This window comes from Capricornis sumatraensis, chromosome 2 (assembly GCF_032405125.1).
Source record: "Capricornis sumatraensis isolate serow.1 chromosome 2, serow.2, whole genome shotgun sequence".
Classification (NCBI taxonomy): domain Eukaryota; kingdom Metazoa; phylum Chordata; class Mammalia; order Artiodactyla; family Bovidae; genus Capricornis; species Capricornis sumatraensis.
In genome coordinates this window covers 75231517-75254313 of record NC_091070.1, presented here as the reverse complement: position 1 = coordinate 75254313, position 22797 = coordinate 75231517, and the positions used below count along the sequence as shown (strand labels likewise).

Genomic DNA, 22797 nt, shown 5'->3' with positions numbered 1-22797 from the left:
TCTAGGTTGCAACTATAGACCTGGAAAATATACATTCAACAGTATCTCCTTAGTAGGAACTGTTTAAATTGTTATTATTCCTGCAATAGTAGTAAAGTTTTGTTTACATTGTGATCGCGATAAGTTAGATCATGAATGAGCTTGTTTACTACTGTGTGAAAGATTATTAAGACTATCCCAAAACTCAAGGGGTTCTAATGAGACTGGTAAAATTATTTGGACATTCTCAAAAGCTCCTTCTGACTCTTCAGATATATTATCATGGTCTCTTCAAAATTTTTCATTCAGCAAATATGCATTATATCTGGTATTTCAGAATCCTTTACAATAAAAGTGTTATAGTTTGTAATTCTGATTCCTCCGATTCCCCTTCTTCAGGATTGTTTCAGAGCAAGTCTGCAGCCTGGATCCATGGATAAGGTCAATTCATCGGTGGTGTCTGAGTTTGTGTTACTGGGACTCTCTAGTTCTCGGGAGCTCCAGCTCTTCTTTTTTGTGTTTTTCTCTGTGTTATATGTGGTCATTGTGCTGGGAAACCTTCTCATTATCCTCACAGTGACTTCTGACAACAGCCTGCACTCTCCCATGTACTTTCTCTTGGGAAACCTTTCTTTTGTGGACATCTGTCAGGCTTCCTTTGCTACTCCTAAGATGATTGCTGATTTTCTGAGTGAACACAAGACCATCTCCTTCAGTGGCTGCATAGCTCAGATTTTCTTCATTCACCTTTTCACTGGAGGGGAGATGATGCTTCTTGTGTCCATGGCCTATGACAGATACGTAGCCGTATGCAAACCCCTGCACTATGTCGTCATCATGAGCCAAAGGATGTGCACTGTTCTGGTAATGCTCTCCTGGGCTGTGGGCTTGGTGCACACACTAAGCCAGTTGTCATTTACTGTGAATCTGCCTTTTTGTGGGCCCAATGCAGTAGACAGCTTTTTCTGTGACCTCCCTCGAGTGACCAAACTTGCCTGCCTGGACTCTTACATCATTGAAGTACTAATTGTAGTCAATAGTGGAATCCTTTCCTTAAGCACTTTCTCACTCTTGGTCAGCTCTTATATCGTTATTTTCATCACTGTCTGCTTCAAGTCTTCTGCCGCAATGGCCAAAGCATTTTCTACTCTGGCTGCCCATATTACTGTCGTAATATTGTTCTTTGGACCTTGCATATTCATCTACGTGTGGCCCTTTACCAGCTACCCTGTGGATAAAGTTCTCGCCATATTTTATACCATTTTCACTCCCATTCTAAACCCCATTATTTATACATTAAGGAACAGAGATATGAAGACTGCCTTGAGGAAAATTCTGACCCGTTATTCGAGGCCCAAGAAAATTTCTGAAATGCCAGTAATAGTGAGGAATTCCCTTTATTAAGACCAAATTCATTCAAATTCCACAAATCAATAGTCTGTTTATAAATATTTTCAACATGTTGTGTGGTATATCTTAGCTGTGGTAAAAGTAGTGAAGAAGATGATTTAGAGAATATTTACTGGATATTAAATTTTTTCCCAGATATCATCTTAGCAAAAGTTACATATCCAAGAATGTGAAAAAAATATCATGACTACTGGTTCCAGAGATAAGTTACGGGATGGCTGTATATAGATAGCATAGATGCTTTAGTTATAGGTAAATATAAGTAGGATGGGAAAAAAGAATGAGTAGCTGATTCTTTGGTGGGGATAACTTTAGACCTCTTAAAAAATCTTATGAGTTTCCTAATTTACAGGCCTAAGAATCAATATAGGCAAATAGTATTCAAGAATTTGAAACTGAATTTTCCCAACCAGAGGACAGCAGCTTCACTGATTTAAGATAAGTGCATAAAATTAAGTGAAGAGTCTTCAGTTATGAGATTTCTCCTCCAATATCAGGAGACATGCCTACCCCATATTATTTTCCAATAATTAACAGTGCTTTAAAATATGGAACTAAATATAATTGGAAGTTTACTTTTCAAATATTTAGTGGGCTTTCTCTGATCAGTTAAGGAAATGCCAGTTTCCTCTGAAATTACGAGTTGTAGAAGAGAGGAGAATCTTTAAAGCTGACCAATTCAACACTGACTTTTCAGTCTGTTCTATCAGGAGCTGTGCAGCACTCTTTGTATGTGGGCCAAATACAAAGTTCTTTGTTATAATGATCAATGTTAAACACACATCCTGGTTAGCAATCAGGACCCCACAAACGGATCTCTACCCTGGACTCTGGGGACAGTTCGGGAAATTATTACTGTTGATTAGATCTTCTAAGTTTACTTTCCCAAATCTCTCAATTCATACAAGGCAAGTAGATTATGTAAATATTAGTCTCTCTTTTATGCTAAGAATGAAAACTCTAATTTTGCACTTCATTGTTTGCCTTTTTTATTTATTGTTGCACTTTATTGTTCAGTTATACATTGTAATGTGAAGGCAGTTGGTTTTTAGTTTGGGTAAGCTGATTTGGTAGGTAATTTTTGACATTGAAATCTATATGCCATATATAATATTGAATTAATCTTAAATTTGTATCTTAATGGACTTCTTGAAATAAAATTCTAAATATTAAGGAACGGAGTCTGAATTCCCAGAGTTAATTTCACAGAAGAAGAAATGTTTGTGTCAGAGGACTCCAAATTTTGAATTTTTCTACATGGCCTCACTTACATTGTATGCAAATGAACAAAGTATCTTTACAAGCTCTCTCTCAAAGAGATATAAAATGCTATCTATATCTCAACTAAGTTTTTTCAAAGAATGTCTGGAAAGTCAGCAATTTTTCTTGTAATAGAGAAAAACACATTTTGTTCTTAATTCTTTATATAATCTCTTTATGAGCTGCATATTCGAGGTCCTACCTTTAAATGTTGATGAAGTTGACAACTTTCTTAACAGTAGATACAATTTCAGATGTTAGAAGAATTTCCAGACAATCTGTGCCAAGAAAAAGAGCAATGGTCACAATTACGTCTGGTGTTTCCTTTCATCAAAAAAGGTAATAAGAAAGGTTAGAAGAAAATTACAAGTATTCCTTTAATAAAAAGTATATTTTTCCTTCCTGAAGCAGGGCATGGCAACCCACTCCAGTATTCTTGCCTGGAGAATCCCATGGACAGAGGAGCTTGGTGGGCTATAGTCCATAGGGTTGCAAAGAGTTGGACACTACTGGAACGACTTGGCACACACATATTTTTTCCTTAGTGCATTTCCTTTTTTTTAAAAAATATGCTTTTTTTGATGTGAAATATTTTTAAAGTTTTTAAAAATGCTGGGAAGTCCCTCCTTTGTCCATTTATTGACAAGGAAACTATATCAGTTAACAGTTTAACAGGAGAAAATCAAAATTTAGTAACATACATACATTTGAGAGACCTGGAAAAATGTATAACTCACCAAAATGGCTAAAACCTTCACCTAAATACTGCCTGCAGCTAAAGAAAAAAGAGGATGTTGGGGACAGAGGTATGATTAGAGGAAGGCAATTCACATGGAAATACAAAAGCAAATGTTTGGTAAATCAATATTTGCTGAGCTGTGCAGAGACAATGGGACACAGAGAAGAATCTTAACAAACAGACTTTGCTGTGTTCCTCCCTGCTATACACCTAGTTCATATGATAGTTATCAAGGAGATAGTGCGTTGTGCTAAGTCACTTCAGTCGTGTCTGACTTTGCAACCCTATGGACTCTAGCCCACCAGGCTCCTCTGTCCATAAGATTTTCCAGGAAAGAATACTAGAGTGGGTTGCTGTGCCCTTCTCCAGGGGATCTTCCCAACCCAGGAATGGAACCCATCCTTCCCAACCCAGGGATGGAAACTTGTCTCCTGCATTGGCAGGCGGGTTATTTACCACCAGCTGGGAAGCCCATCATGGAGAAGGCAATGGCACCCAACTCCAGTACTCTTGACTGGAAAATCTCATGGACGGAGGAGCCTGGTGGGCTGCACTCCATGGGGTTGCTAAGAGTCGGACACAACTGAGAGACTTCACTTTCAAGCATTGGAGAAGGAAATGGCAACCCACTCCAGTGTCCTTGCCTAGAGAATCCCAGGGATGGGGGAGTCTGGTGGGCTGCCATCTATGGGGTCGCACAGAGTCAGATACAACTGAGGCAACTTAGCAGCAGCAGCAGCAGCAGCAGCAGGGAAGCCCATCAAGGTAATAGCTCCCTTCCTAAAACAGATCCTATCTGCAATTTTTAAAGGAATCTCCACACTGTTCTCCATAGTGGCTGTACTAGTTTGCATTCCCACCAACAGTGCAAGAAGTTTCCCTTTTCTCCACACCCTCTCCAGCATTTATTGCTTGCAGACTTTTGGATTGCAAATAGAACTGCCTTATGACCCAGCAATCCCACTGCTGGGCATACACACTGAGGAAACCAGAACAGAAAGAGACACATGTGCCCCAATGTTCATCGCAGCACTGTTTATAATAGCCAGGACATGGAAACAACTTAGGTGTCCATCAGCAAATGAATGGATAAGAAAGCTGTGGTACATATACACAATGGAGTATTACTCAGCCGTTAAAAAGAATACATTGGAATCAGTTCTAATGAGATGGATGAAACTGGAGCCGATCATACAGAGTGAAGTAACCCAGAAAGAAAAACACCAATACAGTATACTAACACATATATATGGAATTTAGAAAGATGGTAATGATGACCCTGTATGCAAGACAGCAAAAGAGACACAGATGTGTAGAGCGGACTTTTGGACTCTGTGGGAGAGGCAGAGGGTGGGATGATTTGGGAGAATGGCATTGAAACATGTATACTATCATGTAAGAAACGAAGCGCCAGTCTATGTTCGATGCAGGATACAGGATGCTTGGGGCTGGTGCACGGGGATGATCCAGAGAGATGATATGGGGTGGCAGGTGGGAGGGGGGTTCATGTTTGGGAACTCATGTACACCTGTGGTGGATTCATGTCAATGTATGGCAAAACCAATACAGTATTGTAAAGCAAAATAAAGTAAAAACAAAAATAATAATAATAATAAAAAAACAGATCCTGTCTACATTCTTTAGGCAGTTAAAGGGAAAATCAAAGTTTCTTCGTGAGTCTTTGCATCTTACTTGTCTTCATCTCAAAATAATTCTCATGCCAAAGAAATATTTTGGGGTAGCAAATTGTGCTTCCTTACAGCTATTTTAATGATAATGTTTTTTCTTTTCCTGCAAGCAAAAGAAACTAATTCTGACCATTCAAAGCACAAAGTTACTATTATAATAAGTTGGTATAAAGAAAAAAAAATGTTGCCTTTTGTATCAGCTCCAAAAGGATCAAACCCTTAACCACTGCAGTCACCTACTGAGGGTGCACCTGAGAAGAATTCAGAATGGAGAAAAACTGGTAGCACCTACCTCTAGATAGTTAAGATGCCCTTTGAAGGACGATTTTCATTGACCTCAGATTCTTGTATTTTTCCACACAGAGAAAAGCACTAAAAGCATTAATTTGATATGTCTGTTCCTTTGTAATTAATAGTAATCTGCTATTTTGTTTGACTACATGTTTTTCTCAGCAAAAATATTTGTATTCTGGCTCCTTCCTCACCTCTTCAAACAGTTCCTCAGAGCTCTTTGAGAGACTGTCTCCTGGGCTGTTCTCCAGGCTTTTCTGGTGGCTCTGATGGTGAAGGATCCGCCTGCAATGCTGGAGCTTGTGGTTCGATTCCTGGGCTGGGAATCCCCTGGAGGAGTGCATGCCATCCACTCCAGTATTCTTCCCTGGAGAATCCCCATGGATGGAGGAGCCTGGTGGGCTACAGTCCATGGAGTTGCAAAGAGCTGGACACTACTGAGCAACTAAGCAAAGCATTCTTGGGCTATAGTCTTCGGTTAGGTCTCTGAATAAAATTTAACTCACAATTTTTATGTTGTGCATTTTACTATTAGTCAATGTGTGGCCATATATATGCTTGGTTTGTGGAAATGTGCACATGATAATTTTACCAATCTTATATTTTCCCTTGTCAGGTTTTTAATCTTACACATATTCATCTATAAAAATAATGTAATAATTTAATCATTGAATATATTCCACCACACTAAAATATTATATTTCTTTACTCTCAAATTTATGGATACTTGGTTTGTTTCCAGTATCAATATCTTTCAATCCACACTGCAATGCATGCCATTGGTCTTGTTTCCTTAGGTATGTGCACATTTCACTCGAGTGTGATTACACACACATATACACATGCAAAGTGATAGGAGAAACCTATTTCAATCTCTTTCTTTAAAGTTGGCCATTTAAAACTTACATCTACATCACAACCTTTGGAAATCTAGACAATGTATTATATGAAATATAGTTGAAAAGACTGGTCCACTAAAAAATATAGTCACAAACTGAAAGCAGAGAATTATTTTATTTGGTGGGAATGTTTAGGATTCCAAGCCTGGGAGACAGCATCTCAGTAGCTCTGAGATAACTTCTCCAAAGAGGCAGGAGAGGGAATCAGGCTATATACAAGTTTGCGACAAAGTGGGTAAGCAGTCTGAACATGAGAGACTATTGCTAAGTAGTAAGGAAAACCAGATATCATGGGAAGAGGCAAGGCTCAGGCTCACTGAATTCATTCCTTTCATATGCATCTCAGCTATCTAGGGCCGAATCCTGTTTCTAGATTGTTTATATCCTTAATCCCTTGTTCACCATGTGGAGTGGCAGGTGTGGCAGATGGCTATTTCTTGCATCCCGCCAGCTCTTCAGCAATTGCCATGGGGGGTAGGGTGGTGGCATCTGCTGGATCACAGGCATTTTGCTCTGTTTTGGGGGCCCTCATCCACATTTGGAGGCCAAAAATCACTAATGACTCAACATTTCTTGTTTATTGATATGGCAGGAGATATTTTCATTTCACAGACAGCTGAAATAATTTGGGGGAAAAATACGTTTTTCATGTAGAAGATAGGGTGCCTTAAAATATATGAAGAGACATTATGTTTAAGTGGGAGTAGGTTTTCTTTATTAAACTACAGATGGTAGAACCAGTTAAGCACTCTAACAATAGACTAAGCTGTTCTGCAAAATAGTGGGCTCGTTGTGATTGGAGGAAACCACTCTGAGGCTGGGTGATCATTTGTAAGACAGTGTGATTGTTTCCTTGGGCTCCAAAATCAGTGCAGATGGTGACTGCAGCCATTAAATTGAAAGATGCTTGCTCCTTGGGAAAAAAGCTATGACCAACCTAGACAACATATTAAAAAGCAGAGACATTACTTTGCCGACAAAGGTTCGTATTGCCAAAGCTATGGTTTTCCCAGTAGTCATGTGTAGATGTGATAGTTGCACCGTAAAGAGAGCTGAGTGCCAAAGAATTGATGCTTTTGAACTGTGATGTTGGAGAAGACTCTTTAGAGTTTCTGGGACAGCAAAGAGATCAAACCAACCAATGCTAAAGGAAATCAGTCCTGAATATTTATTGGAAGGACTGATGCTGAAGCTGAAACTCCAATACTTTGGCTACCTGATGTGAAGAACTGACTCACTGGAAAAAGATCCTGATCCCTGATGCTGGGAAAGACTGAAGGCAGGAAGAAAAGTGGATGACAGGATGAGATGGTTGGATGGCATCACTGATTTGACGGACCTGAGTTTGAACAGGCTCCAGGAGTTTGTGATGGACAGGGAAGCCGGGCGTGCTGCAGTCCACAGTGTCACAAAGAGTCAGACATGACTGAGCGACTGAACTGAACTGGAGTGATGACTGTTTTACTGAAAGAAAGTTAGGAATTAGAAAATTACTTTGCTGACTAGGAATCAGTGATAAATAATCTTTTGTTTTCATACACACCAACTAGTTGGTAATAAACTTTTTTCCTTTCTTTTCCATTCCTGGAAAAATTATTTTGTAAAACATAATTACTCCCACTGTTGGATGACATCAGATCTCTAAAGGGTGATTTCTCACTTCCCCAAAGAAATCAGTTTCCTGGATTGAGGATGGAAAGCTTTATATTGCATTACCTTAGATATTATAATTATATAGTCCAGGACAAGAGGAGTAGAGCCTTCACTACTTCAGGCAAGAACTGAGGGGTGTACTTTTGCATAGCCCGGTTTAGGGACAAGTTTAAATGCATGAGATCAAGAGTATATTGCAAATATTTTTAATATGACGGGCAGCCAAGTTGATGATAATAGGATTAATATTTGATAAACAAAAGGAAGTATGATATAACCATTATCTGTCCCTTATATGCCATTTTTTATGCTTTCTATTCAGAAGATAATTGGCCATTTGTTAAAACAATTATTTACTGTCACAATTTGCCTAGAATGAAGAAGGCGTAACTATATAATGGCCAGTAAGGGTATCCTTTACTGCTTCTGCTTTGCTGTCCGTCAGTCAACTGGAGCGTGACAAAAGTTAGTTGTTCCTTTTTTACTGATGGGTTCTATCTTAAATATTAAGAAGAAAATGAGATATAACATTGACTTTAATCTATTCTACTTGAATTAAGAAATCACAGGAAACTAGGATGGAGAAGATTTTGTAGTAGTTTCCTGTATTTTGAAAAATGAAATGCCAGATCTTATCATCTATTAGATACTTTGTAGAAAACTTGGATATTTTCAGAAAAACTTTTATAGAAGATGAGACGATCTTTAAAAATTGAATAAATACCACTAACTGCAGGTTATTAACCATTATGCTTTCCCTTCCTCCTCTTCCTTGTACTTTCCTCCTTCTCCTCTTCTGCCCCCCCTTTCTCCTCTTCTTCCTAATTATTTTCTTCTTATCTTCATCTTTCTCTCTCCCTTTCTCCCTCCCTCTCTCTTTAATGTTATTCCGCTAAATTATCATGATATTTGTCAGGCTTTATCTAGGAGACTGAAAGTTATATGAAGTCCCTCATGGCCACAAATTTTATATGTTTAAAATTAGTAACTGTAGCTTTGTAGGATCATTTTTAGTTTTAGAAATGGAATTTCCTTCCTTTCCCACGTTTGTTTGTCTCCTTCTCTGTATCGCTCATGTAAATACATGATCAGAAAAGCCAGCACTGGCCCAAATCTTCCACACGGAGATGAGAATCGCATAATGGATGTTTGTAATGAGGTCAGTTCATGCCTTTTTAATCCGTTTCTATTCTTGAGTAACTTAAGTTTCTGATTCCCCTTAAAACTAGAGATTGTAACTCAAATGCACTGAGTAAAGTCCTAGAAAGGGTAGAATTTAGTGCCTCAAAAATCAGGTTATAATCACATAAATTAAAGCTTCTAACAGTTTAAATATTTTTAATTGGTTAATTTATGGTTACTGTTCAGTCTTGCTTTTAAGCTTTTAAATATCTGTTATATTAGTTAAATCTTTCACTGAAGAATACAGGGTGTAGAACTTCAATCAGTATAGTGACAAATTAATACCTATTGTGTTGTGCTGGGTACACAGAGCTAAAGCCAAAAATGTCTCCCGATCCACAAGAGGTTGTGCAGGGTTTTCTTCTGGGATCAAGTGGCCACATAGTGCCCAATGTATTAAAGAAAAATGTCAAAAAACAATTTAGAGGCAATTAACACATTATTTAAATTTTCACTTTTGAAAATCTATCTTGTGTCCAAAATGCACCATATATAGTCATATAAAATATTTCCAAAAGAACAGGCAGATTTTGATAAATCCAGGTGTGTCAGGCATGTTAGGGAAGAGACAAAAGGCAGAGTTGGAAGAGACTGAAGATACATAGGTGACTCATTCACCGTTGGTCTTTATGTAACAGAAGGTGAACTCTGATTAACTATTGTTCAAAGGATGAAAGGAATGTTCTTGATTTTCACAGAAACTTTCAGAGTATTACCATTGCCTCTTCCTTCCACATTGTCACAAATTGTCACAAATACTAAGCTTCCTAAAGCACTGTCAAACACTTTATGATTCTCGGTTTCCAGAACATTAATGTAATCCACTGGCATTACATTCAAGGCTAATTGCATCCATGTTTTGCTCCTAACCTACCATTCCCAGCTTCATTTAGACTGTTCCTTAGCACACCCTCTTCCAGCCAAGCCACTGAACTCGTGGCTCTCTGAGGATGCCTTTCATGGTTTCACATTTGTAGCTTTAGTCCTGCTATTCCCCATGCTTAAAATAGCCGTTTCCTTCAGATTTGGCTAGCAAATTACAAGCTTTTAAATAGTTTTAGCTAAGATGATACATATCCCATGATATGTTACCTTACCTCTTTGGCATAGTTTATTTCATTTTGCTAATATCTATCATATTGTTTTATCAGTTATTGTTTGCTTGTTTCTGATTTTATAATTTTAATATGAATATCTTATCTCTCTATGATAGAATCCATATCTAATTATCTTTATTTCCTTTTTTAAAAATTTTATTTTATTTTACTTTACAATACTGTATTGGTTTTGCCATACATTAACACGAATCCGCCACGGGTGTACACATGTTCCCAATCCTGAACCCCCCTACCACCTCCCTCTCCATATCATCTCTCTGGGTCATCCCAGTGCACCAGCCCCAAGCATCCTGTATCTTGCATCGAACCTAGACTGGTGATTCATTTCTTATATGATGTTATACATGTTTCAATGCCATTCTCCCAAATCATCCCACCCTCTCCCCCTCCCACAGAGTCCAAAAGATTGTTCTATACATCTGTGTCTCTTTTGCTGTCTCACATACAGGGTTATCGTTACCATCTTTCTAAATTCCATATACGTGTGTTAGTATACTGTATTGGTGTTTTTCTTTCTGGCTTACTTCACTCTGTATAATCGGCTCCAGTTTCATTCTCACTTCTACTTTCCACAGCGGTCATAGATGTTAAATACTAGTTCATTGATTATTTACATGGGTCTCATTAAATTAACTTTTAATTGAAAACTTATCACATTTCTTTTGTATATATATACTAGATACAGTGTCAATCATTGTGACATTTTCCTGATTTTCTTTTACTTAGGTAACAGTGGATTGGATACATGGCTCACACAAATGAATCAATGGTATCTGAGTTTGTGCTTCTGGGACTCTCTAATTCTTGGGAACTCCAGCTTTTCTTTTTTGCCATCTTCTCAATAGTGTATGTGACATCAGTTCTGGGCAACATCATGATAATTGCTATTGTTTCCTCTGACTCCCATTTGAACTCTCCTATGTACTTCCTGCTCAGTAACCTTTCTTTCATTGATATCTGCCAATCTAACTTTGCCACCCCCAAGATGCTTGTGGACTTTTTGGTGGAGCACAAAACTATCTCCTTTGAGGGTTGCATGGCCCAAATATTCCTTCTTCACAGTTTCGTTGGGAGTGAGATGATGTTGCTTGTAGCTATGGCATACGACAGATTTATAGCCATTTGTAAGCCTCTACACTATAGCACAATTATGAATCGAAGACTCTGTATAATTTTTGTGTTTATTTCCTGGGCTGTGGGTATTCTTCATTCTGTGAGCCACTTGGCTTTTACAGTGGATCTGCCATTCTGTGGCCCCAATGAGGTAGACAGCTTCTTTTGTGACCTTCCCCTGGTGATAGAGTTGGCTTGCATGGATACTTATGAGATGGAAATTATGACTCTAACTAACAGTGGCCTGATATCACTGAGCTGTTTTCTGGCTTTAATTATTTCCTACACTGTCATTTTGATCACTGTCTGTCACCGTTCCTCCAGTGGACCATCCAAGGCACTTTCTACATTAACTGCCCACATCACAGTGGTGATTCTTTTCTTTGGGCCTTGCATTTATTTTTATATATGGCCTTTTAGCAGACTTTCTCTGGATAAGTTCCTTTCTGTGTTCTACACTGTTTGTACACCCCTGTTGAATCCCATCATCTACTCTCTGAGAAATGAGGATGTTAAATCAGCCATGAAAAAATTGAGAAACCATCATTTGAGCTTCTGGAAAAGCTAGGGAACACCATGGAGGAACATAAATATGCAATGGAAATGAAGAGCCCATTGCTGGATCACAGCATCAAGTCAATTATTTTTGCTAATGACAGGGGTTATTGAATTACAGAATTAGATTTTTTTCCCAGCTGCAAAGGAATTACATAAAACCAGTTCCTGGTTTGCTATTTAATTTTAACCAGTTTTTCATAGTTTATAATTCTAAAGTACAAATTCTCTTGAAAATATTTAGTAACTTTTCAAAATATTTTATAAATAATTTAGATATTCTAATCTACAAAAAAAGCTATTCATGTTACCAAATTTGTGATTCTCTTCAATTGAACTTGTGTAATTTTTATGCCTTGCAATCAAAACATACAAGTAAATTATGTTTCTGTTAGGCTTTATCAATTTATTCATAATATTTTTTTTCTATAAATTGACATGGTGGTAAAATATTGTTTTAAAACATAGATTTCACTTCACTTGTATACATTTGTTGCGTGTTTTTAGCTTATCTTTTCCTCATGTATTGAACATTTTTGGTTATTTATAGTTTTTCCTATCTGCTGCTATGTCCCAATAAAATTTTTCTGTTTTTTCTAGATTATTTGATATACATTTCTATTCATTACAAAACTTTTTCTAGATATTTGGTGCTATCAGCAGCATACATATCTATTTCCCTAGCCTACTTACTTTTAAGTAGAAAAAGTTATTTATAATGAGTTCCACATTAGTCATAAAAAATTGCAAATATCTTTGAAATTGTCAGATATAGAAGATTTAAATTCACAGAAAAAATCAATTTTTATGTACCTAAAACATACAAATGCACAAAAATGACAAAATTTTTTTGAAATTGAGGATCAAGTCTGAGATCTATTCTTTTATATTTCTTGGAAAACAGAAGAAAGAATGTAAAATTCTTGTACTTGTAATAATATTTTGCCTGCATGCTAAGTCGCTTCAGTCATGTCCAACTCTTTGCAACACTCTGGACTGTGGCTTGTCAGGCTCCTCTGTCCATGGGATTCTTCAGGCAAGAATATTGGAGTGGGTTGCCTTGCCCTTCTCCAGGGAATCTTCCTGACCCACTGATTGAACCCAGATCTCTTATTATCTCCTGCATTGGCAATCAGGTTCTTTACCACTAGCACCACCTAGTAATAATGGTTTTAAAATCTGTGCTGGAGAAGACTCTTGGAGTCCTTGGACAGCAAGGAGATCAACCCAGTCATTCCTAAAGGAAATCAGTCCTGAATATTCATTGGAAGGACTGATGCTGAAGCTGAAACTCCAATACTTTGGCCCCCTGATGTGAAGCACCACTTCATTTGAAAAAGACCTTGCTGCTGGGCAAGATTGAGGGCAAGAGGAGAAGAGGACGACAGAAGATGAGATGGTTGGATGGCATCACCAACTCAATGGACACGAGTTTGAGCTAACTCTGGGAGATAGTGAAGGACAGGGGAGCTTGGCATGCTGCAGTCCATGTGGTCCCAAGGAGTCAGATGAAACTTAGCGACTGAACAACAAATTATTATTTCATTTGCTGGCCAAAGGTTTCTTATATACTTCTCCCTTTGCCTTATGAAAAAGGCCTTATAACAAAAAGACTAAATGTATTCTACAAAGAAAAAACAGTCGCTTAACAGAAAATAGAAAGCCTGCAATTGTCATCACATTGGGTTCAGTATTAATTAAATTTTAATACATAACTTAGTGACTATGTGTTTAGATATTAACTCTGCATGATAAATCAGAGCCAGCTGAGTCTTAGATATAGATAGTCTTTTAGAACCATGATACTTATTATTAGCTAAGGATTCTTGGAACTTTAGACTTCAGGTCAAATTCATTTGTACAATAACAAACATGGTAATGTTCCTTTAACATGAATTTTATTTTTAAACAAATTTTATATAGTGCCAAAACATTTAAAATATGTAATAAACATTAATGCATTCATGATATTGTTGGTAGTATTTTTTTCCCCTTTAACTCTGACTTGCAGGTGAAAATGGAAAGTTGCCAATAGTACCCTTGAAAAACTGTCATTTAGCTGCTCGGATCTTCAATAAACAAATATCGAGGTAGAGGAGGGGTAGGTGACCCAAGGAAAAATGGAGGTGAGGGAGAACAGTAGGAGAAAGAGGGAAATTAGAATTTGTGAGTGGCCATTTGATTTGGCCAGTTCCTTGTACTACCAGAGACACATTCTTCCACTTTCTAATCATTGTTGGGTCTACTTGGGACTTTTGTGATTGGGCACAACCTATCATATTGAGTTTGATAAATTCAAAAGTCAAAAAGTTAAAAAAAAAGTTGGCAAATATGACTACACTAATTTCCATAAAAGTTTTAGTTTCTTTTTTTTTTAAATTCTATCACAAATAAAGTCAAAAGAAAAATTAGGTGACAAGCAGTATTATCCACAGGGATAATATCTTTAATTTGTAAAGAGGTTTTATAAGTCAGTAAGTAAATACCCATGGCATCCAGTCCCATCACTTCATGGCAAATAGATGGGGAAACAATGGAAAAAGTGAGAGACTTAATTTTTTTGGACTCCAAAATCACTGCAGATGGTGACTACAGCCATGAAATTAAAAGACGCTTACTCCTTGGAAGAAAAGCTATGACAAAAATAGACAGTATATTAAAAAGCAGAGATGTTACTTTACCAACAAATATCCATCTAGTCAAACCTATGGTTTTTCCAGTAGTCATGTATGGATATGAGAGTGGGACTATAAAGAAAGCTGAGTGCCGAAGAATTGATGCTTTTGAACTGTGGCGTTGGAGAAGTCCCTTGGACTGCAGGGAGATCCAACCAGTCCATCCTAAAGGAAATCAGTCTTGAATATTTATTGGAAGGACTGAGGCTGAAGTTGAAGCTCCAGTACTTTGACCATCTGATGCGAAGAACTGACTCATTTGAAAAGACCCTGATGCTGGGAGAGATTGAAGGGAGGAGGAGAAGGGGATGACAGAGGATGAGATGCTTGCATGGCATCACCGACTCAGTGGACATGAGTTTTTGCCATAGCTTGCAATAGCAAGATGTCTGCTATTCCTGACTAAAACCATTTTTCTGGTTAAGGTAACTGCCTGCTTTATCTTAAAGGTTGGCATGACTTATGGTTTTGTTTTATTTTTAAAGATTAAACTGGAAAAAGTCAATGGTAAAAGTTGAGATCATCAGAAGATCTTGAAACTTTTGAGGAGAAAAATGATGATAGTTTAGACAGGGGAGTTAAAATGAATATAATTTAACAAACTGGGAATATTTTGGAAGAATACAAAGTAGTATGTAGAAAAAAACTAACGAAAAAGAAAGAACTAAGTTTCTGGCTGAAAATGCAGAGGCAAAAGAAATGCCATTAGCTGGGGATGGGGCCGAGTGAAGGAGGAATAGGTTTGGAAACAGAACTGAAATATCTGTGAAATATTAAAGAGAAAGATATCAAGAAGGAAGCTGGTCTGTCAGCAGAGAATTCAGAGAAACCTGGGCTTCTTTATTGGCTCATCAAGTTTCCCTTTCTTGCTGTCACCTGCTCTTCTCTGCAGACTTCAGTCCTTTCACTGCTCTGAGACCTCTTTCCACAAAATCCAAAAGCAAACTACTTGCATATCTAAGCAGTTTTACCCACTGTATGCCCAAATGAACTTTCTGATTCTAATGTATGGTTAAGTAATGAGCAAAGACAATTAAAATATTGGATTTTGAGTTGTAGCTTATTATAAGGTATGGTGTTTGAATAACTTCATCATAGATATTTCCATAAAAAGAAAAAAGTAAAGGATTAAAGTAAAGACTCTAATTCTCTTAGGCCCTTTGCCTGATTTATATTTCTTATGAAACATATTCCTGCTCTGGGCATTTGGGCTAGTGTTTGCAATGGCACCCCACTCCAGTACTCTTGCCTGGAAAATCCCATGGATGGAGGAGCCTGGTAGGCTGCAGTCCATGGGGTCGCTAAGAGTCGGGCACGACCGAGCAACTTCACTTTGACTTTTCACTTTCATGCATTGGAGAAGGAAATGGCATCCTGCTCCGGTGTTCTTGCCTGGAGAATCCCAGGGATAGGGGTGCCTGGTGGGCTGGCGTCTATGGGGTCGCACAGAGTCGGACACGACTGAAGTGACTTAGCAGCAGCTTACTGCCTTAGTCACTTTAAACAAGAGGGAAAAAGGCACAAGGAGGGAGACAGGTTGTTAAACAACAGTAGCTGGTGTTGCAAGCTCCTAGATCACTACATTTCCCTGTTGTGATACGTAATTTGCTTTCAATTATAGACAAATAACTTAAATGTTTTTATTATCTTGTTTTTGAGAAAAACAACTCGAAGTGTGTTAATAATTCCCACAGCAAGATGACCTCACTTAATAAAGGAAGTTTTTTTAATGGGCTATTGCAGTCCATGGGATTGGTTATGTGAGATTTGGGGGCATGTAGTATAGTATTCAAATATTGTCTTATGGGCTCTTGTGACGCAATCTTTTTTTTTTAAAAAAAGACAATAGGTTTTGGAAGTTTCTTTTCTTCAACCTATTATTGCTCCCCTGTGATTTCTCTCAAAACTGGCATGCAGAATTTAATCACATGAAGCAAAAAATTAAATATAGATATTAACATTCAGAGTTAAAGGGATTCTGGGCTAAAGTAATTATAGAATTGAGATGACAAGATTCTGTAACAGCCTATATGGGACAAGAATCTGAAAAAGAATGGATATATGTATATGTAGAATTGAATCACTTTGCTATACACCTGAGACTAACACAATATTGTAAGTCAACTATACTCCAATAGAAGGAAGGAAGGAAGGAAAGTCGGTCAGACACGACTGAGCTTCTCAGTCCATGGGATTCTCCAGGCAAGAGTACTGGAGTGGGTTGCCATTTCCTTTGCCAGGGGATCTTCCCGACCCAGGGATCGAACCCGGGTCTCCTGCATTGTAGGCAGACGCTTTACCCACTGAGCCACCAGGGAAGTTATAAAAGAATTAAATTAAAAAAAGAACTTGGAGTTTGTATATGAGATTCTAAAATCTGAAATAAAGCATTAGACTTATCTGATTATTGTCACTGCTAACACATTGGTGGACTGAAGCACCCAGGTGAAGGTAAGCATATTGCTAAATTATTTTGAAAAAATAGATATGGTGATAGAGAATAGAATGGGGCAAAAAGTTGTCATTTTAATAACCCAATAGATTTTGCATTTATCACTTTGAAAACTCTTGTCAAGCCTTGTATATACATTGATACACTATAGGAAGATGTTTTAAAAGGCATAAGTTTCTATGAATAATACAAAAAAGTAATTAGTAATTTTTATATTTTAAAATGCTCTCAATATGTGGATGTCTTACCTTGAATAAATAATACAGTATATCTCATGCAGCTGTCATTGAATGTGATGACAGACACAGAAACATTTTCTCAGATTCTGAGATCTGGCCATAAACTTCATTTCAAGGGTTCTTACAAGAAATCACAGATCATTTCAATTTTATTTTGAATGATACAATTATCACCATGTATTTACATAAAAATATAAATTACTTTTCAAATTCTGTATATAGAAGTATATATATAGAATTTGGAATGCAATTTTATATCTATATTTCTTTTTAGAAAACAAAAAAGACTAGGTTTTTAGTGTGTGTCCATATTTTAAGACTGAATTTACAGCTGTCTAAAACTGTTTAAGCCTATGAGGCAGAATATTGTTCAAAAAAGTCAATTATGCCAATTTCATAGTAAGTTTAAAAGCTAAGTTTCCATTATTTAATTTCTAATAAACCAGCCCAAACTATACTGATGTTTTTCAAGAGAATGCTTATTTCACATAAACAATTGTTTGCACATGTTTGCTATTCCTTTTGTCTGAAGTAGATTTCCTCAAGGCTTGCTCTTCATTTTCTTTAGTTGGTGCTGAAATGTAACCTGCCCAGTGAGGCTTTTACGACCACTTGCTTAGTCCATATTCCTTTACCCTGCTTTATTTCCTCTGAAGCACTTGTCACTAAATGACATAATATATATTTTATCTCCATTGCCTCTGCCAGTCCCATAGTTTCTTTAGGATACAACCAAACGAAGGTAGGACATTCTTCCCCTCCCTTTTTTTCCACATTGCTTTGCCTCCAGAGCCCATGGAGGTTGCATGGTGCAGAGCAGGCAATTTGTATTATTTGTTGAGTTAATTAATATATAAATTATGTTTTCGGTTAACTTTGGAAAAACATTTTTGTTATTGTGATAAACTCATCAGAGAAAGAAGAGATTAAAAAATGACCAGCAAAGATAAGTGGTACAAATATGTTTAAATAACAAATATATCATAGTAATTAAATTACATTCAGTTCCATCTTTGAAGTGCTTTGAAAGTCTGATTAAATAATATTATATTCAACTGCTGTGAAAAGTAGATCACACTGAAACATGTATAATATCATATAAGAAACGAATCACCAGTTTAGGTTCGATGCAGAATACAGGATGCTTGGGGCTGGGATGACCCAGAGAGATGGTATGGGGAGGGAGTTGGGAGGGGGATTCAGGATTGGGAATATGTGTATACCCGTGGTGGATTCATGTTGATGTATGGCAAAACCAATACAATATTGTAAAGTAAAATAAAATAAAATAAAATCTGAAAAAAAAGGAGATCATATGGAGAGAAATAAAGAGTGATTGAAAAGAACATATGCTTCTGAGATTCTAGGAAGATATTTTGACTACTAAATCATGTAAAACTCAAATTGTTTTAATATAGAAAAGTGAAAGTAATTTGTCACTCATAGTAGTTTAACTTGTTACAAATTAATTTCTCTCTTTTATTATCACTGCAGATTTTCTCAAATGCATGGAAACATCTCACTTATTTCTCCAATGTCATTGCTAAAGTAACTGGTCTGATTTTCATCTCTTTGCACTTGGCCTAAATTTCTTGTCCCTCCAAGATTCTGTAAAAGGCATCAGATTCATCTTTTGAATTTGTAATCTGAATGTGTAAGTATGGTACATGGGACTTTCAAAATGCTATTGAGATCTTGCACACTTCTATAAAAAGTATATTGGTATATAATATCAAATCAAATTTTCCCTTCCTTCCATATTGACTTATCTATTAGATAAATCTGTTATCTCTGTCCATCTTTTATCTAGCCAATCCATAAATGCAAAAGTAAATGACAATTTTTATAGTTATGTAACACAAGGAAAATATAAATTCCTAGAAATAATAGTAATAATACCCTTATTTGTTATTATTTTTTTAATAAATAATTATTTTTTCTTCCCCTTAGCTAACTTGAGCAGCCCAGATTCATTTAATGGATGGAGCAATAAGTCAGTGGTTACTGAATTCATTCTGTTGGGCCTGTCTAGCTCTCGGGAACTCCAGCTCTTCCTTTCCTGTATCTTCTCTGTGTTTTATGGTGCTGCAGTGATGGGAAACATTCTTATCATTCTCACAGTGATTACAGACTCTCGATTGCATTCTCCGATGTACTTTCTTCTTAGCAATCTCTCCTTCATTGATGTATGCCAGGCTACATTTGCCACTCCCAAGATGATTGCTGATTTCCTCAGTGAACACAAGACCATCACTTTCAAGGGATGCATGTCACAGATTTTTTTCTTGCATGTTTTTGGGGGCAGTGAGATGGTACTTCTTGTTGCCATGGCCTATGACAGATATATCGCTATTTGCAAACCTCTGCATTACATGACCATCATGAGCCAAAGAACGTGCACTGTCCTGGTGGCGGTCTCCTGGGCCACTGGCATCTTGCACTCAGCCAGTCACCTGGTATTCACAATAGATCTTCCTTTCTGTGGACCCAACAAGGTAGACAATTTCTTTTGTGATCTCCCTCTCGTGATTAAACTTGCCTGCTTGGACACCTATGTTTTTGAGATACTGGTGCTCACAAATAGTGGCCTGTTGTCACTTATCTGTTTTCTCCTTTTGCTCATTTCTTACACTATTATCCTTGCTACTGTCCATCGCCAAGCCTCTGGTGGGACATCCAGGGCACTTTCCACTCTGTCCGCCCACATTACTGTTGTAGTTCTGTTCTTTGGCCCATTAATCTTTATCTACATTTGGCCCTTTGAAAGCTTCACAATTGATAAATTTATCTCTGTGTTTTTCACTGTATTCACTCCTCTTCTTAACCCTATGATTTATACTCTAAGGAATAAAGATGTAAAGGAAGCCATGAAGAAACTAAGGAACCAACATGTGGGTTCCAAGGAAGCCTTTTAGACAACTGTGATGAAGCAACACAAGTCCTTTCTTCTTGCTCTTTGTAATGCCCATGTATAGTTGTTATCATTGTGTTTCTATCATAATTAGTCTTCCTGGTTATAGGACCTGAATTGGTCACTCTAAAGTTGGCAAATGCATTGCAGAACCTCATATTATGTTACCAGTTTTGATATTCTGTGGCTCACTTCATCTTCCCTGAAATAGTAACTGTGCTCTGCTGTGCTTAGTTGCTCAGTCGTATCTGACTCTTTGTGACCCCATGGACTGTAGCCTGCCAGGCTCCTCTGATTCTCCAGGCCAGAATACTGGAGTGGGTTGCCATGCCCTCCTTCAGGGGATCTTCCCAGCCCAGGTATTGAACCCAGGTCTCCCACATTGCAGGCAGATTCTTTACTGTCTAAGCCATGAGGGAAGCCCCAAAACAGTAACTAAATATATTAAAATTTATAATTTCCCTTATATTGGTCTTGTTAAAAAATCTTGCAGCTTTTTAAAGATATCTCCATATTAAATTAGATTAGCAAACACATCTAACTTGACTAGAGTAGCATAGAAAGCAATTTAGTGCTAAAAACAGAAATTGCTTTGACATTATAGGCTAAATGAAAACTACTTTCATGAATTATAGTTCATAACTATTTCAGCTAATAACTTGATTCCTATAAGTAGCTGCAAATATTCCACATTCATAAATAAGGCAATACTGTTCATAAATTTTAAATTATGTTTATTAATTATGTTAAAATTTAAATACCCCAAATACTATAGTATCAATGATAGGACTGAGTTTTGATGCTCTGATTTTGAAACAAATAACATATCAATAGCATCACCAAGGCCATAATTCAAACTATGAGTAGTCTTATGCTTTCTGGGACAACTGTCATAGCACTTTACAGATTTTATTTATATCATTGAGAATAAACCTACCAGCTAAAAATGATTACAGGATATCTAAATAGACAGTGATGTTGCTTAATTCATGTGAGAGTTTAAATTTCAAAATAGTCACAGAAAGCACACATATTAGTAATTATGAAATTTATCTCACACTAAAAAAAAAAATTAAGTGAAATTTCAGAAACATCTCACCAAATCAGGGAATGACCAGGATAAAGAAGGTGAGCACAATTTATTCAGCCCCTTATTAATCACAGATCTATCACTGTTATCACCACATCACTGATTCATGCCAGGAGGTGTTTATTCTGTTTGTGTTAGCTTTAAATCCAAATGTCACTTTTTAACTGAAGATGTAATTGTGTTTTTGGTTTTATTACTTAGATTGTAAGACAATTACTGTTCTATTACCATATTTATCAATATACAAAAAGTTTAACATGTAAGCACATGCAGTAAGTGCCATAAGAAGGATATAATATTCAAAACAGTGATTTTCAGGTAAGTTATACTGTTGTTTGATACAGTTGAGGCATTTGGAGTGATGAAATAGGAAACTAGTGGAAAGCTAGTTTGTCCTTACCTCAGTCATATGTTTGATACATTGTACCCTGCAGAAATCTGATCTCTTTATCACATTTGTTGTCCACATGTGAGGGTGTGAGGTTACTTCATTGGATATCACTTTAATAAATTTAAATTTATATAAAACAGGCTATATGAATATTATTCAAATGAGAAATGACAGCTTTTACAAAAGAGGCAAAATTCCTTGTTTAGTAAAAGATTTCAGATGAAGTCAAGATATCTATTAGAAAGTTCATTGCTAGATAATAGAGGCAAGTAATGCAAGTAATGGATATAACAGACATTGCAAACATATGTTTATAATGGGATGTTATAAATGTATGCAGTGTTAATAATTTCAGTGTGGTAATGTTCAGCTTTGTTCAATTCAGTGCAGCTCACTACTTTTCAGCAATTTTTTACTTAATTTATGCAGATGTTGTGGACACAGGAGACTAAGAAAGAACTTTGGCCTCATATAAATGACTGAATATTAAGGGAACAAAGACTCACAGAACTTACTCTGTATTCGAATTGCAGAAGGGTATGACCAGCAGAGCACATTTTGCTGTCCAACCACCAGAAAACCTCATAATTGATACCAATTTAATGAATTGCCCTAGTGCAAGTTTTGGCCCACAGACTTACAGACTCAGAAATGCCAATTTGTTGATAATTGCAAGAAACTTGGGGGAATTTGTCAAGTTCCACTGAAATTGTAATTATAAAACAAATCAGATAGTCACAGCATTGTGATTAGAATAGATATCAAATTATCAGTGCTTTTGGTGAACCTATGTTGGTTACTTGATTGACACAAGATCATCATACTCTGATAACTCAACAGGGAAACACCACCTGAACAATGTTGGGATGGGCACTGTTCTGATTTGCCTTGGTGACTCCCTCTCTTATTTTTCTATATATTCAGGGCTGCATATAGTCTTTTTCAGGATGTGTTAAAACCTCTCACCAGAGTAAAGTCAAAATTTACTGGCCTAAGAGTCACTGTAATTGAATTGAAGAGAATTGACATATGTTCTATCCATTATGTATGCTTATAAAACCTAATTCTCAAATAATAACCATATTTTACTATTGCTAAACACTCATGAGTCATATATCATAGGCAGCAAATTTCATGAAAAGCTATGCAAAT

At 36.8% G+C, this 22797-nt stretch overlaps 3 protein-coding genes and 1 non-coding gene across 4 annotated transcripts; 3 read left to right on the top strand and 1 right to left on the bottom strand.

Moving 5' to 3' along the window:
- Positions 1-411: 411 nt before the first annotated feature.
- On the top strand, positions 412-1383 carry LOC138073123 (olfactory receptor 4K5). Its single transcript, XM_068964626.1, has one exon. The coding sequence runs from the start codon at positions 412-414 to the stop codon at positions 1381-1383; it is 972 nt and encodes a 323-aa protein (XP_068820727.1).
- A 9581-nt stretch (positions 1384-10964) lies between these two features.
- On the top strand, positions 10965-11900 carry LOC138072947 (olfactory receptor 4K1). The gene has a single exon (XM_068964289.1). It carries the CDS (start codon positions 10965-10967, stop codon positions 11898-11900), a length of 936 nt encoding a protein of 311 aa, XP_068820390.1.
- A 4908-nt stretch (positions 11901-16808) lies between these two features.
- TRNAC-ACA (transfer RNA cysteine (anticodon ACA)) lies at positions 16809-16880 on the bottom strand. The gene has a single exon. It is a non-coding gene; the product is annotated as a tRNA-Cys (tRNA).
- A 1907-nt stretch (positions 16881-18787) lies between these two features.
- Positions 18788-20168, top strand: LOC138072850 (olfactory receptor 4K1-like). Its single transcript, XM_068964092.1, has 2 exons — positions 18788-18801; positions 19241-20168. The coding sequence occupies exons 1-2, from the start codon at positions 18788-18790 to the stop codon at positions 20166-20168; spliced, it is 942 nt and encodes a 313-aa protein (XP_068820193.1).
- Positions 20169-22797: the final 2629 nt, after the last annotated feature.